This window comes from Jaculus jaculus, chromosome 13 (genome assembly GCF_020740685.1).
Source record: "Jaculus jaculus isolate mJacJac1 chromosome 13, mJacJac1.mat.Y.cur, whole genome shotgun sequence".
Lineage (NCBI taxonomy): Eukaryota > Metazoa > Chordata > Mammalia > Rodentia > Dipodidae > Jaculus > Jaculus jaculus.
In genome coordinates this window covers 72,500,280-72,515,931 of record NC_059114.1, presented here as the reverse complement: position 1 = coordinate 72,515,931, position 15,652 = coordinate 72,500,280, and the positions used below count along the sequence as shown (strand labels likewise).

The 15,652-nt window shown below is 40.9% G+C and overlaps 1 protein-coding gene across 3 annotated transcripts in view; it reads left to right on the top strand.

The window, feature by feature from the left end:
- The window catches only part of Rai14 (retinoic acid induced 14), a 171,260-nt gene that overhangs the window by 134,514 nt on the left and 21,094 nt on the right, over positions 1–15,652 (top strand). For 2 of the 3 annotated variants that reach the window (XM_045132331.1, XM_004652602.2), the window contains exons 6-12: positions 2,985–3,042; positions 3,868–3,938; positions 8,498–8,604; positions 8,861–9,039; positions 9,335–9,363; positions 10,428–10,514; positions 11,527–11,613. In XM_045132331.1, coding sequence (XP_044988266.1) covers positions 2,985–3,042; positions 3,868–3,938; positions 8,498–8,604; positions 8,861–9,039; positions 9,335–9,363; positions 10,428–10,514; positions 11,527–11,613 — 618 coding nt within the window. The remainder of the gene's footprint in view (positions 1–2,984; positions 3,043–3,867; positions 3,939–8,497; positions 8,605–8,860; positions 9,040–9,334; positions 9,364–10,427; positions 10,515–11,526; positions 11,614–15,652) is intronic. The other variant, XM_045132332.1, reaches the window with a different exon arrangement.

Here is a 15,652-nt window from a genome sequence, read left to right as displayed (position 1 = left end):
CTGGGTGACTACACTGTTGCCCATTCCAGGAATGTGTAACCTTACAGGTATTTGAAGCAAAATTGAAAAAAAAAAAAAAAACCAGACAGAGCTTTTCTTACCTTTCTCCTCCAGATGCTGAGGACACTGGAAAATCACTGGCCCAAGTGCCCTACATCTGCACTCTTGGCTCTACCTCTGTTTTGTTTTGTTTTGTGTTGTGTTGTTTTAAGTTATATTTTAAATCCTCATTTCCATCTTGGCTTGACTATCCAGGCCTTACAGTTGGCTCTGATTTTAAGGCAAATCTAACCTGACAAGCTGGAAGTTCTTGTGGGCTAGGACCAGATATTCTAGCCTCTAATGTAACTTTATATCTGGTTATGCAAATAGATTGGGTTTTTCTCTGGAACCTTTGAAGGCTTTAAACAGTTCCTTGTGCCATTCTAAAATTAGGCCAAAGCTTGGTAAGTAGCAACCTGATCTCCGTTCTTCTAACCAGGGAAGAGCACGCATTCACTGCAGAGCAGCCTGCTCTTTCCTTCCCCCAACGTGAAAATTGTCTGACCGCTGTTCCTGTTTTTAGACAGTTGTCCAAGTACAGCCTCCTGTCTTCTTTGCGTCCTCGGTCTCTCTGATCTGTTCGTTGTTCACCTCTTGTCTCTGTAACCCAGGCTGTCCATGATGACACCCCCGTGGTCTCCTGCTCCGTTTGCCCCCTCCAACCTCTGCACCTCACGGTCTCTCTCAGCTCTCTAGGCCTTGGCCCTTACTGTCTGTCTGTCTGTCTGTCTGCCGGACATCACCCCCCTCTCCAGCGGCTGCCAATTTCTAGTTCTGTCTCATCAGTAAACATAGATAGAGCTGAATCTTCTCCTGCCTCCTGTTGTGAGCAAGTCCCCCTGCCCCTTCTCCTACCGTTGTGCCCTGGACATGGTGCGCGGCGCTCAGCATTAAGAAAATCAGAGGGCTGGAGAGATGGCTTAGCGGTTAAGCGCTTGCCTGTGAAGCCTAAGGACCCCGGTTCAAGGCTCGGTTCCCCAGGTCCCACGTTAGCCAGATGCACAAGGGAGCGCACGCGTCTGGAGTTCGTTTGCAGAGGCTGGAAGCCCTGGCGCGCCCATTCTCTCCCTCTCCCTCTATCTGTCTTTCTCTCTGTGTCTGTTGCTCTCAAATAAATAAATAAAAATAAATTAAAAAAAAAAAAGAATCAGAGTCACATGTTGGGTCATGATTTGCAGAGACATTTATCATACCAATAACTGGGGGCTAACTCCACAATGCACGACCCATTTTCATTAACAAGGAGGGTCTAATGGGAGGGGGTAGATCACAGATGAGCCTAAATAATGGTACCAAACTGCCTGTATTTACTGAAAAGAAAACTAATAAATTAAATTAAAAAAAAAAAAAAGAAAATGATGGTTTGGAGAAGGCATTCCAGAGGATGTGACATTTAAGCTGGGACCTCCAATGTGCAATGTACCAGGGGAAATAGAGGTGGAGCAGAAGAGCAGGTGGGAAGGGCCTGAGGTAGGGAGGGTGCTAGCCAGGATGGAAGGAAAATCAGTGAATAAGGCAGGAGCAGAAGTGAGGTGAAAACATGGCACAGAATGCAAGAATCCAGGGCTTGTGTGTCTAGGGCTGCAAGTATGGCTTAGTGGTTAAGGTGCTGACATTCAAAGCTGAAGGACCCAGATTCGATTCCCCAAGACCCATGTAAGGCAGATGCATAAGGTGGCACATGCGTCTAGAGTTTGTTTGCAGCAGATGAAAGCCCTGGTGCACCCATTCTGTGTACATACCTCTCTCCCTCTCTCTCTCTCTCTCTCTCTCTCTTCCTCTTTCTCAAATATAAGTAAAAATAAAATATTTAAAAAATTAACTTGCCTATGCCTCAGTTTCCCTACCTGAAAATCAGGGCAGTACTAGTGTCTTAACTTGGATTGTTGACAGTCATAAAGTAGTTCTTTGTCTAGAGCCTGGCACATGATCGCAATCCTTACACAATACTCACGGCTGTTGTTGGTAGCTACACGGGCCTCTCAACTTTGACAGGGTTTCAAGATGTGGCTCTGGGTGAGATTACCAAGGAAGAGTGTTCCAGGGAAGAGCAATGATAAAACCTGAGGTTTTATGTTTATGCTAAGAGAGGAGATGTGGCCAGGGCAGTGGGAGAAAATCAGAGGAGTCTGGGCCAGGTAGACCCTCCAGGAGAGGAGAGGAGGAATGGTTGGAGACAGGGGACTGCTCCTGAAAGGTTGGTCAGCGTGTACAAAAATGAGCATTGTCACTGGAAACCGGAAGAGGACCAGCTGTCACTACGGAGTCCTGAGGACAGACACTTGACTGTACTGGGCTCATGAGCGAATGGGAGGAAAGGAAGCATGGACTGTGTAGGTGACTGTTTGCAAGAAAGCAGGTTTTAACAGCTGAGAGAGGTGGCACGCGCCTTTAATCCCAGCACTCGGGAGGCAGAGGGAGGAGTGAGTGGCCATGAGTTTGAGGCCACCCTGAGACTACATAGTCAATTCCAGGTCAGCCTGAGCTAGAGTGAGACCCTACCTCAGGAAGGAAGGAAGGAAGGAAGGAAGGAAGGAAGGAGGGAGGGAGGGAGGGAGGGAGGGAGGGAGGGAGGGAGGGAGGGAGGGAGGAAAGAAAGAAGGAAGTTTTATGAAGAGGGATAGAGAGTGAGGGGGAAAAGGTGGTAAAAGATAGGTGCCAAGTGAGAGATCTTATAGCATGCTCGTTAGCTGGTGAGGATGATCCATCCAGTGGGGCTGGACGGAAGGTGCAAGAGAGAAGTGACAGCCAGAGCAGCAAAGCGGTGACAGTTGCTTGTGTCACGATTAGTGGAATGTGCGTCTCCTTCCCCACGAGGAACCGTAGGCTTCCCGAGCACCGCAGTCAGGACTCACTTATGTTTATGCTCTTCTTAAGGAATGATGCCTTAACTTGCAGGAAAAGGATGCACTGAGTAGAATTTGTGTCCTTTTGTCTTATAGTCCAAATGCCCAGCTGAAAGTATTGACAGCTCTGGGAAAACAGCTCTACACTATGCAGGTAACTTTCACCCTCTTGTTTGTTCTCTGCTGTTAAGACACACTGAAGTTCAGTTTCTTTGTGTAAGCCACTAGCTCTGCCAAACAATTCCTGGGCCTGACATCCCCAGTTTGCTCCATTTATAAAACATGAAGAGTTTTATCAAGGGGTACACCTAGAATTCATTCGCTGCTTGCTATGCAACCAGAAAGTTACAAGGGTTAATATATTGTAACTGGAGCTGAGGGGTGTAGGGTATATATAGCCCAGTGACAGAGGGTATCTTTAGTCTGGCAAACAGAAGGCCCTGGTTTTAATCCCCAGCACATGCACATGCGTGCACACACACACACACACACACACACACAGACGAATACATATAATGCTTATATAGATATAGATAGATACATATATGTAGATGTAGATATTTTAAACCAAATTAAAGTTCCTTTTTTTAAAGTAAGGGGTACTCATAAGCACTTGTGGGTTTCAGGTAATGTATGCTACAGATTTTTTTTTTTAGTTTGTGGATCACGATGAACATCAGTCAATTGTATTTATCAACCTTTTGCTTTACTCTGTCACAGATTCAAGTGACGAACACTGGTACTGACCTCTGGGGTGATTAGATGTAATAAACTAAGACCTATGACAAGCTAAATAAACAACACAGTTAACCTAAAGGCAACTGATAGTCTTTGGCTGTGGGTCTGGCTAATTGAGCAGTGTTTTCAAATACCCCTTAGGTAGTGCTTCGAGGACCGTCTCATCGGCGTAAGTGGTTTGAATGCGCGCTGACTGGGCAGACTGGGTCTGATGTCCTGCTTGCTTGTGTTTCCCTCGCAGCGGCGCAGGGCTGTGTTCGAGCTGTGCAGGTCCTCTGTGAGCACAAGAGCCCCACGAACCTCAAGGATCTGGTACGTACCGGGGAGTCACGAGAGGTGGCAATGGGCACTGGTTTCTAGCGCACTAGGGAATGCCTCTGAGAGTCACTGAGATTTTAAAGACCTAAGTATTTGGTAAAGATCTACTGCTTTTCTCCTTCTTCTTTTGATTTTTTTTTTAATTGGCAGCTTTCATAATTACAAACAATAAACTATGGTAATTCCCTCACACGCACACACACACACACACACACACACCCACCTTGCCTTTGCAACTCCACTCTCCATCATATCCCTTCACCTCTCCATCAGTCTCTCTTTTATTGTGATGTCATCATCTTTTCCTCCTATTATGATGGTCTTGTGTAGGTAATGCCAGGCATTGCGAGGTCATGGATATTCAGGCCATTTTGTGTCTGGAAGAGCACATTGTAAGGAGTCCTACCCTTCCTTTCGCTCTTACATTCTTTCCACCACCTCTTCCTCAATGGACCCTGAGTCTTAGAAGGTGTGATAGAGATATCTCAATGTTATGCACTCCTCTGTCACTTCATCTCAGCACTATGGTGCCTTCTGAGTCCAAGGTCACCACCATCTGACAAGAGAAGCTTCTCTAACCAAAAGCAAGAATAACATTAAAACATGGGTATGAACATTAAGAGAAGTGCTCACCGGGCAGTTTGAGCATGTGTATACATTTAGACAAACACCAACAGACATTACACCACTAGTGCTCATGACTACCCTGTCATAGGTTGTCAGTATCAGGCATGTATTTCTTCCCATGGAGCAGGCCTCCAGTCCCAGTAGAGAGTGTTTGGTTTCTCCCATAACAGATATGCCACTGTTGCACACGTTGACTCACTTAGCCTAGCTGGCCAAATATAAGGCTTGCGGTGTCCACTGTTGTTTATCTCCACTGGTGATTTCTCTCTTTCTCATTGAACTGCATGCATCACAGATTTTTCCAATTTTCTGTCAGCTGGTTTACACAGAGGTTTTCAGCTCAGCTCCTGCAGGAGTTCTCAGTGAACTTGCAGCACAAGTATGTGAAGTCTTCAGCAGTAGGGTTTTTCCATCCATTCCTGATGAGAAACCAAGAGCCTTGGCAATGGCCTATAATGTTTTGGGGGCATCAGGGACTTCCTGGCCAACAACACTGGAAGGTATCCCATCCCTGGCACTGAAAGTTTTTTGGTAAAAAAAAAATCTATGACTTCTGGGTGTGCCATCATCCAAAAAAGTAGGTTTTCATATGATTTATTCATACCCTCTTAGATTTTGATCAGCCCTCTCCCCATCTTTCCTTTACTCAAAGGATCTGTTGTCTTTTAACCTAGATCTCTGTCTACTAAATGGTTTTTACATGTTGATACTCATGTTTCAGGATATACTTCTATGAATGTGTTATTTGCTAAGTATTTATATGTGTTAAGCCATCAACCTACATGAGTGAAAATTATGTTCTGGATTTATAAAAATAAGAAGATGTGGGCTGGAGAGAAGACTTAGCAGTTAAGGTCTTTGCCTGCAAAGCCAAAGGACCCAAGTTCGATTCCCCAGGACCCATGTAAGCCAGATTCACAAGGGCACATGCCTCTGGAGTTCGTTTGCAATGGCTAGAGGCCCTGACATGACCATTCTCTCCCTCTCTCTCTCTGTGTCTCTCTTTCTTCTCTCTCTTTCTCTCTCTCTCTCTCTGCTTGCAAATAAATAAATAAAAAGTATTTTTTTTAAGTAAGAAGATGTAGATAGAAATTCTGTTTGTTTTCTTTGTGCACCCATGTGTCCAGGTTAGAATTACCTAGCATGGAAAGAATATGTAGATTATTTGAACCCCACTGGGCTATTTTGAGAATAAATGCAGATATGTAGGGCATGCGGTTACAGGGTTCAGTGTGATGCTGAAACCTGGGAATTGACATGCACACACTTGCACCTGGTGGGGACGACGGGAAATGACTTGGATAAATGAGACTCAGAATCTTGACAGAGATTGAACATCCCCATGTCCCAAAGTTTAAAACAGCCTAAATCCAATACTTGTTGAAGACCTACATGATACCACAAGTGGAAAATTTCATGGAGTGGGACTCATTTTAATGTACATTGCTTAAAATATATGACTATCAGTCTGTATGCAAAAGATAAATGCATAAACATCATATTCAAGCTTGGGGCTTACTCCTGAGACATTTCAGTGTGTCATACAAATATTCAAAAAGATTCTAAAATCCGAGATAATTCTGAGCCAGGCATGGTGGCGCACGCCTTTAATCCCAACACTCAGGAGGCAGAGGTAGAAAGATCGCCATGAGTTCAAGGCCACCCTGAGACTACATAGTGAATTCCAGGTCAGTGTGGACTAGAGTGAGAGCCCACCTCAAAAAACTAAAAAAAAAAAAAAAAAGAAAAAAAAAGAATGAAATACTTCTGGAATTTTGGATAAAGGATACCCAACCTGTACTTTTTGACCAGAAAATACTAGGACTTTACAGAGATAATGCCTAGGAATCTGTCTATACTATAAGGCTTAATTCTTTTGTTAAACAAAAATTATTTGTTTAATTGAGAGCAAGAAAGAGGGAGAGAGAGAGAATGGGCATGCCAGGGCTTCCAGCCACTGCAAACAAACTCCAGATGCTTGTGCCCCCTTGTGCATTTGGCTTATGTGGGTCCTGGAGAGTTGAACGAGGATCCTTTGGCTTTGTAGGCAAACTTATGTATAAGGCTTAATTCTTAAACAACAGTTGTTTACATGGCTATGGCTAATATGAATACTTCTAATTAAACTTAAAAATTACTTTTGAGGGCTGGAGAGATGGCTTAGTGGTTAAGCGCTTGCCTGTGAAGCCTTAGGACCCTGGTTCGAGGCTCAGTTCCCCAGGTCCCACGTTAGCCAGATGCACAAAGGGGCGCACGCGTCTGGAGTTCGTTTGCAGAGGCTGGAAGCCCTGGCGCGCCCATTCTTTCTCTCTCCCTCTATCTGTCCTTCTCTCTGTGTCTGTCGCTCTCAAATAAAAAAAAAAATTAAATTAAAAAATAAATTAAAAAATGAAAAAAAATTACTGTTGAATGACTTATAAAATATTAAAAAAAAAGAATTCAGAGTAATAACCCCCCTATCCTCAATCCAAAATTACTTGGATATGTTTTCTTTTATTTTTCTCATTTGTTTTAGATAATTCTTAAATTCTTTCTTTCTTTTATTTTATTTATTTGTTTGTTTGGTTGGTTTCTAGGTAGGGTCTTACTTTAGCCAAGGCTGACCTGAAATTCACTACATAGTCTCAGGTGGCCCTGAACTCACAGCAGCCCTCCTACCTCTGTCTCCCAAGTGCTGGGATTTAATGTATGTGCCACTGCACCCGGCCAATTCCTGAAATTCTTTTTTTTTTTTTAATACTTAGTTTTCTATTCAGCAAATACAGTCAGTTTGGTACCATTATTAGGCTCATCCGTGGCCTACCCCTGCCCCAATGACCCCTCCTTGTTGAGGTATATGGATCGTGCATTGTGGAGTTAGCCCACAGTTATTGGTATGATAAATGTCTCTGCATATCATGACCCAACATGTGGCTCTGACATTCTTTCAGCCCCCTCTTCCGCAAAATTTCCCTGAGCCATGTTGGGTTCATTTTTGGTCTGCTTCAGTGATGAGGTGTTGGGGGCCTCTGGGTCTCTGGCTCTCTGATTTGGTAGGAGTTGATTTTTCTCTGTGTTGGTCTCCTTCCCCCTTGTGCTGGTATCCGGTTCATCAGGAAAACAGCACCCTTGCTTGTTTCGCCAATTTTCCTTAGTTTCAGTTGGGGCAATTCCTGAAATTCTTTTTTTTTTTTTTTTTTTTTTTGGTTTTTCGAGGTAGGGTCTCACTCTAGCCCAGGCCGACCTGGAATTCACTACGTAGTCTCAGGGTGGCCTCAAACTCACGGTGATCCTCCTACCTCTGCCTCCCAAGTGCTGGGATTAAAGGCGTGCACCACCACGCCCAGCAATTCCTGAAATTCTTAACTCATTAGTTTGTATATGAGTTGGGGACCTGATTTTTTTTTTTGTCCCAAAGGGATATAATATAATATAACACACAATTCTTTTTATCTATTTCTTTCTCTTGTCATGTGTTAGTAATAGACAAATGGTCTCTGAATTAATTTGATGGTTTTTATGCTAGTAAGATTGCAAAAGAATTTGTTCTCTTGGAAGAGACCAGTAGAGCGGAAGTGTTTATCCACTGGGAAGAAGTTGCCTGGAGGATGAGAGGTTGTTCTAGGGCCATACATCTCAGTGCTCATGATAAACTCGTCTTCCTTCATTGTTAGCCCACTGGTGTTCCACGCTCTCACATTTTCCTCAGACCTAGCGATAGCCAGTAGCCCAAGAGGCTGGGGCTTCTGGAGTAAAACCAAGCCCAGTGAAATTGGATAAGAGTTGTGCTAAACATTACTGGTGGCCCCACAGGGACATCGAACATTATGATGGATCAAGTATCAGACCAGCATTGTAAATCAGAGGGGAGATGTATACAGAGCAGGCTTGGCAATTTCCAGTGTTTGTTATTAAAGTTACAATCTGAATGTGAGGTTCTCTCCTAGGAGGGGAATATACCCCTGCTTCTTGCAGTACGGAACGGCCACAGTGAGGTCACCTGCCTTCTCCTGGAGCATGGAGCAGATGTCAATTCCAGGGACAAAAGTGGAAGGTACCACTCCATGAGACGGGAGTCATGGCTTCAGCATTGCACACATTCTGAGTTTTTAAAGATGGTATCGAGTAGCTTACTTTTTACCTTTCTGCATTCTTATTTTGTTTCATCTATTTATTTGCTTGTTTACTTATTTGGGAGGAGAAAGAAAGGCCACCTAATTCCATTTGCAGTGCCCCATAAGGTTAAGTGAGATAAAGGTTGAACTTCTCACCTTGGGTTGGTACTAAGCTTGTGTGTCTTTTCTCTATAGAACTGCTCTCATGCTGGCTTGTGAAACTGGCAGCTCTCACCTCGTGGAAGCCTTAATTAAAAAGGGTGCAGACCCCAACCTTGTAGATTCTCTTGGACACAATGCCTTACATTATTCCAAACTCTCGGAAAATGCAGGAATTCAAAGCCTTGTGTTATCAAAAATCTCTCAGGATGCTGGTATGTGAAAGAAAACAGCCCATGTTGTCTTAAATTTATCCACTCCAATTTTCCCAAGTGGTGAGGGAATTCATGCAATATGATATACTTTATTATTCTTTGTTAGCATGAGCTTGAAGAAAAATGAAGTGTTAAATATTGCATGTGGTGGTGGTAGTGATGGTAGGGGGTGTGTGTGTGTGTGTCCCTGTGTGGGTGTGTCCCTGTGTGTGTGTGCATGCGTGTGTGTGTGTGTGGCCACCCAAAATGGAATAATGATATGAGTAATTATGCTCCCCATTTTTTTTCTCTTCAGATTTAAAGACCCCAAGCAAACCAAAGCAGGTATTTATCTTGGGGAAAGGTACAGTTTTTTATTTTTCCTTAAAAAAATCTTTGCTTGTTTAACAAATTTGAAACTGTTGAGATTAAATTCTATGGTTCACTCAAAAAGTGATAAATACTATCAAAACTACTTAAGGGTTGGATTAGCATTGGAATGAATGATTCATTGTTACAAGGTGGCAAATGGATTTTAATGGTTTTATTATCTTATTGCAAAAGCATGTGCTTTAAACTTGCTACCTATATTTTCATTTTTTTTTCCCTGAAATGCACTAATAATTTTACTGATATGTTTGATGTGGTTTAATTCTGAGACTGAATAAAACATTTATTATATTACTCCATAGACTATAGATATCTAGCCACAGAAATGTTAAGATAGTTAATGATAATAAGAGCTATAGTGTTTCCTTTCATTTTACTTATCATTTCTAAGCTGTTACTAGTTTTGCACGGAACAGCAACTGAGAAGTTTGCCTTGTAGCTTTGGAATTTTTCCTAGAAGCATGTTGTCACCTACCTGCTTATGTTAGGCTAGTTCACAATTGTGTATCACGGTTCTAGAAGAAATCATAAACAGCAGATACCTAACACTGAATTCACTGTGGGCTGCATTGCATTCAGCAACCTTTAACCAGGAGGCTCTGCCTTCCCCTCACTTTATATGCCTTCAAGGTGAGGGTTCTGTTTGGAAGTCAATACTGAGGTGCAGAAAATACTCTTGTTTTGCATTAAGATAGACCGCTGACCATGGATGTACGCTGGGTTCTAAATTATGGAAGACTCCACATCGGCGTCTTTGGTTCTCCATATCAACTTAATCTAGTTTTGTCTCTTTCTCTCTTTTTTTTTTTTTTTTTTTTAATCTTCTTGGTATGCAAGCATGGGTTGCTAGCAGAAGACTTAAAACCTGCAAATTATTTACGCTTATGTTGGTAGCAGATTTCAGGTCTTGAAGAGTGCATGAGCGGTTGAGGTTGTCCTCGTGTTTGATGAAGCTACCTGCTCAGACTTTACTAACCTGACTAACCCACCTCCATTCTTTGGACTGTGATAACTTTCAGCATGATCAAGTCTCTAAAATAAGCTCAGAAAGAAGTGGAACTCCAAAAAAACGCAAAGCTCCACCACCTCCTATCAGTCCTACGCAGGTAAAAACAAAGCAAACAGAGTTAATAAGCACAACACACACACACATACACATCCATCATATTGTGTTGATCACTGTTAGGTGCACATGTAAAATTTCCCTGAGTGGTTTTTGAATTACAAATCTTGGAGTTGGGGTTATACCTTTGTAGTAGAGTTCCTACCAGCATGTGTGAGGTACTGAGCTAGTAAGCTCCCAGCAACAGAGAGAGAGAGAGAGAGAGACACGGCAAGAGAGGCAGAGAGTAAATATGAATTGCAAAATCCACTAAAGGCTGATTTTGATTATTACTGTGAAAATAATGTTATGTCTAAGTTGGAATTGAACACTATCTTTTGTAAAGGCCTCAAGGAAATTTCTCAAAATCCTATGACAGAAACTCTTTGCTTTAAAATAATCTCAGTCTATTTTTAGTTCCTCATATGATCAGTTCTAGTAAATGACTTGGGGATGACTGACTACTGAGACAGTTCAGTGTATTGCATTTAGTTACTTAGAACATTGCTACATTATATTTGCCTTCCTAATTACACTTATGATTGACTAATATTAAAAGTAGGTGTTTTTTCTGAGTTCATAAGTGACTACTTCAGAGGAAGAAACTCAAGAGAAGAAATCTATGAAATGGCAAATAAAAATAGGCTAGGTTTTGTTATTTAAAAGATCATAAAGAAAATAAGAGATATTACACTTGATAAGTAATTTTAAATATATTAACATCCATTAATAGTGTTCTATATCTACAGTAGATGTTTTATAGACTTTGAAAAAAACAGATTCTAGAAAATATACTAGTAATTATGTAGTTATACTCTGCAAACTTTGGAAACTATTTGAGACAGCTGAAATACCTTGAAAACATTCACCCCTGAATTAAATGAAGCTATAGCTACCTCTTGTTAAACCTAACTGCAGAACTCAAACCATTGATTCTTCAGCCTTGGGAAGAAAAAATTTGAAGACCCATGCTTTATTAATGCTTTTCATTGTTTGTTTGTTTGTTTTTTGTTTAGTTGAGTGATGTATCTTCCCCAAGATCAATAACTTCCACACCACTCTCGGGAAAGGAATCGGTGTTTTTCGCTGAAGCACCCTTCAAGGTATTTCCTTTCTGTATGTGGTTTCGTTGCTGTATTTTAGAGTACTCCAGAGTCTGGCCTTGAAGTGTGCATCTCGGCAAACACACTTGCACGTTAGGTCATTGTTTCACAAACTTTTCACCATGAAGAGCCTTAATTATTATTATTTTTTTTTGTCTTGGGCATCAGAAAACAAGATTTTGAAAAAATGATACTTAATAACCAATATTTTTTTTCAAATAAGAGACAAATATCATTTATGTGAAATCTAAAACAGTTGAACTTCTAGAAGCAGAGAACACAATGACAGTTCTGGAGTTTGTGATTGGAGAAATTGGCAAGATGTTAGGCAAAAGACACATATATGTCTGACTAGACAAATAAATTTAAGTGATCTCTTATAAAACATGGTGATGCCAGGCATGGTGGCACGGGTGTACTGGGGAGGTCAAGGTAGGAAGATCGCCGTGAGTTCGAGGCCAGCCTGAGACTACATAGTGAATTCCAGTTCAGCCTGGGCTACAGTAAGGCCCTAACTACCCACCCCACCCCCCAAAAAAAGAACATGGTGACTATAGCTGGTAGCAATGTGCTTTATTCTTCAAAACTACTGAGAAATTTTGTGTTCTAATCACAAAAAAAATGTGAAACAATGTTAGCCAGCTCAGTTGAGCCATTCTACATTATGTATGTATTTCAAGACAAAAATAAGTACATATAATATTCATTTTTACTTAAAGTAATTTAAAACAAAAAAAGCAAGGTGGTACAAGTTACCAGCTGTTAGTTGGAAGTCACTTCTCTCATTTTTGAATACAGGTTATCCATAAAATAATAATTATTTTAAAAATAATTCTCTACATAAAATATGATGTCATTGAATCCTTGGATAGAAAAAAGGCAATAATGGAGCCAGATGTGATGATGTGCACCTGAAATCCCAGTGCTCTGGAAGTTGAGTCAGAAAGATCAAGAGTTCAATGCCAACCTAGGTGATATAGCAAGTTCATGGCTAGCCTGTGCTACATAAGACACCCCCCTCCCATTTCAAAAAACCAGTGTCTGGGGAGGTAGCTCAGGACTAACATGCACAGGCCTAAGGTTCAATCCCCAGAACACACAAAAAGGACACTGGTGGAAAATGGTGCCATCTAAATAAAACCTATTGCAATTTACTTAATAGAAACTTACCTTTATTTTGACAAATGTGTTATGAACACATAAGTTGTCATCATTAGGAGAATCTGAGAGAAGGGTAGTATCTTATATATTTTTGTAACTCTAAAATAGTTCCAATGAGAAAATAAATTTAAAAGTTTTTAATATACAAGGTCAATAACTTGCCTAATAACCAATCTTTACCAAATTGAATTGACACAATGCCAATCAAAACAGTAGAAACTATTGTTATTCTCTAATGTCTTTGCAAAACTTTTCCAAATATGAAAGGAATGTATATTTATTTTAGAAATTTTTTCAGTATATTTTTAATCTAACAACCACTAGAAAATTGTACTTTGGAGGTATTAAAATGTGTAATTATTTAAATGAAATCGAGCTTGTGTGAATGCATATTTACTTTAATCCAACATTAGTACAGACAAATGTTCTTTTAACAGATGCACAATGGTCTGAGAAATATTCTTTCAGTTTATCATTTCCTTCACTTTAACTAGATGGTATTCATAAGCTCTAAAGATGAACAAACAAGGGAAGGCAAGGCAAGGCAGTTGTGATCCAAGGATGAGTATCCTAATGTCTAATAATGTGATTATTTCTCAAGAAAAACAATGTGTTCAAAAGAATATCACAAAATGTGATTTTTTTTAAGAATATGACATATGCAGTTTCTAAACAAACCAGGATAAAAAAAAAGACAACTCTTTAGAATGGCTAAAGCTTAACAAGACTAAAAATACCAAGTGTTGGTGAGGATGTGGGAGAACTAGACCTCTCATATCTGTTGGTAGGATTGTAAAATGTTACAGGTACTTTGGAACTGATAGACAATTTCTTTAACAGTTAAATATGTGCATAATACAGGATATAGCCATTCACTCATACATATTTACTCAAAAGAAATGAAGATACATCTATTAAAAAAAAAAAAAAAAACTCACACTCAGCTGCCCATGGTGACGCACGCTGTTAATCCCAGCACTTGGGAGGCAGAGGTAGGAGGACCACAGTGAATTTGAGGCCACCCTAAGACTATGTAGTGAATTCCAGGTCAGCCTGGGGCTACAGTGAGACCCTACGTTGAAAAAAAAGGAAACTTACACTCAAATGTTAAGGAAGTTTGGGAAACAATGATCTAAAGCATAAGTGCATTTGCCCAGATGTACAATATCCCTAAATTGGAAACAATCCCAATGTCCATCAACAAATGAATGGATAAAAATAACAAGATATGTATGTGTAATGGAATATCGCGCAGTGATAAACTATAGAGGGAATGACGCCTTAAATCTGAAAGTTGTCCCTCAGGCTGAATGAAAGAGGCCAGCCCCGAGAATATCCTGACTATATGGCATTCCATGTTAGCAATTTTTGAAAAAGCAAAGAAGGAGAGTCATGGCCGCCCAGGAATCAATCAGGCAGAAACCTGCTATGGTTATGAAACTTTGGGGATAATAGAATATGTAATTATAGTGTGCTTCCCTGTGTTACAACCACTTGAGGTCATTAACTTTCAGTGGAAGCAGTTTACTGTGCCTTTTATAGTTGGGAAGGAAGTACTTAAAAAAAAAAAAGGGAAAGGACTGCTTTTTGTAAAGATAAGCAGTTGCCAAAAATGAGCCACTTAATTTGTAACATTTTCAAAAGTTCTTGTGCTGTGGCTGGAGAGATGGCTTAGTGGTTAAGGTGTTTATTTGCAAAGCCAAAGGACTTCAGTTCAATTCCCCAGGACCCATGTAAGCCAGATGCACAAGGGGGCGCATGCTTCTGGAATTCATTTGCAGTGGCTGGAGGCCCTGGCATGTTCGTTCTCTCTCTGCCTCTTTCTCTCTCTATCTCAAATAAATAAATTAATTTAATTTAATTTTTAAAAAGTTCTTGTGCTGGGAAATGATCTCTCTTCCCATTGTCTGTGGCTCATCTAGTCATTTCTGGCAAGTTAATGTTTTGAAATAAGACTCTTAAAGTACATCACAGTTACCTTCTCATTGCTGGGACAAAACCCCCAACCAAAAGCAGCTGATGGGAGGTCAGTGATTTTGGCTTACACTTTCAAGGGGAAGCTTCATGATGGCAGGGAAATGATGGTCCCAGAGCAAAGCCTGGACATCACTTCTTGCCACAGCAGGTGGAAGACAGATAGCAGCAAGAGAGTGAGGTGAGCTCTGGAAGGGGAAGCTGGGCATAACACTGCCAAGCCTGCTGCCCCCAGCAGCACACTTCCCCCAGCAAAGCTCCACCTTCCAAGTGGACACCCGCTTGGGACCAAACATGCAAGACATAGGAGTTTATGAGTATGTCTGATTCAGACCAGCACAGAATGAGAGTCTGTCTGGAGTTCTAGGTTTGCGATATATTCACAGACTTTCAGAGGCAGGGAAAAAGGATATCTTCAAGGTGTCAATTGCTAATCTGAGACTGCTCTTTTTTTTTTAATTTGTTTTAGAAAGAGAGAGAAATAGGCAAGGAGAGAGAATGAGAATGGGCACACCAGGGTCTCCAGCCACTGCAAATGAACTCCAGGTGTATGTGCCACCTTGTGCATCTGGCTTATGTGAGTCCCAGGGAATTGAACTTGGGTCCTTTGGCTTTGCAGGCAAACACCTTAACTGCCAAGCCATCTCTCCAGCCCAGACTGCTCATTTTTATTCCCTTATAAAGTCACTGGCAAGTCTTTTTTATTGCCATATCTAAAAGATTAATAGCAGATAATTTTAAAAAGTGATAAAGCTAAAACAGTTTTCCTTTTAATATGTTTTAGTCAATGTATGACTCAGATAAATACAACTTCTATTTAACTTCATTATGAAGATAATCTCAGCTCTCTCAGATTTTAGGACCTATATCCATAAATCAGCTGTGATATCAATACAATTTCAAA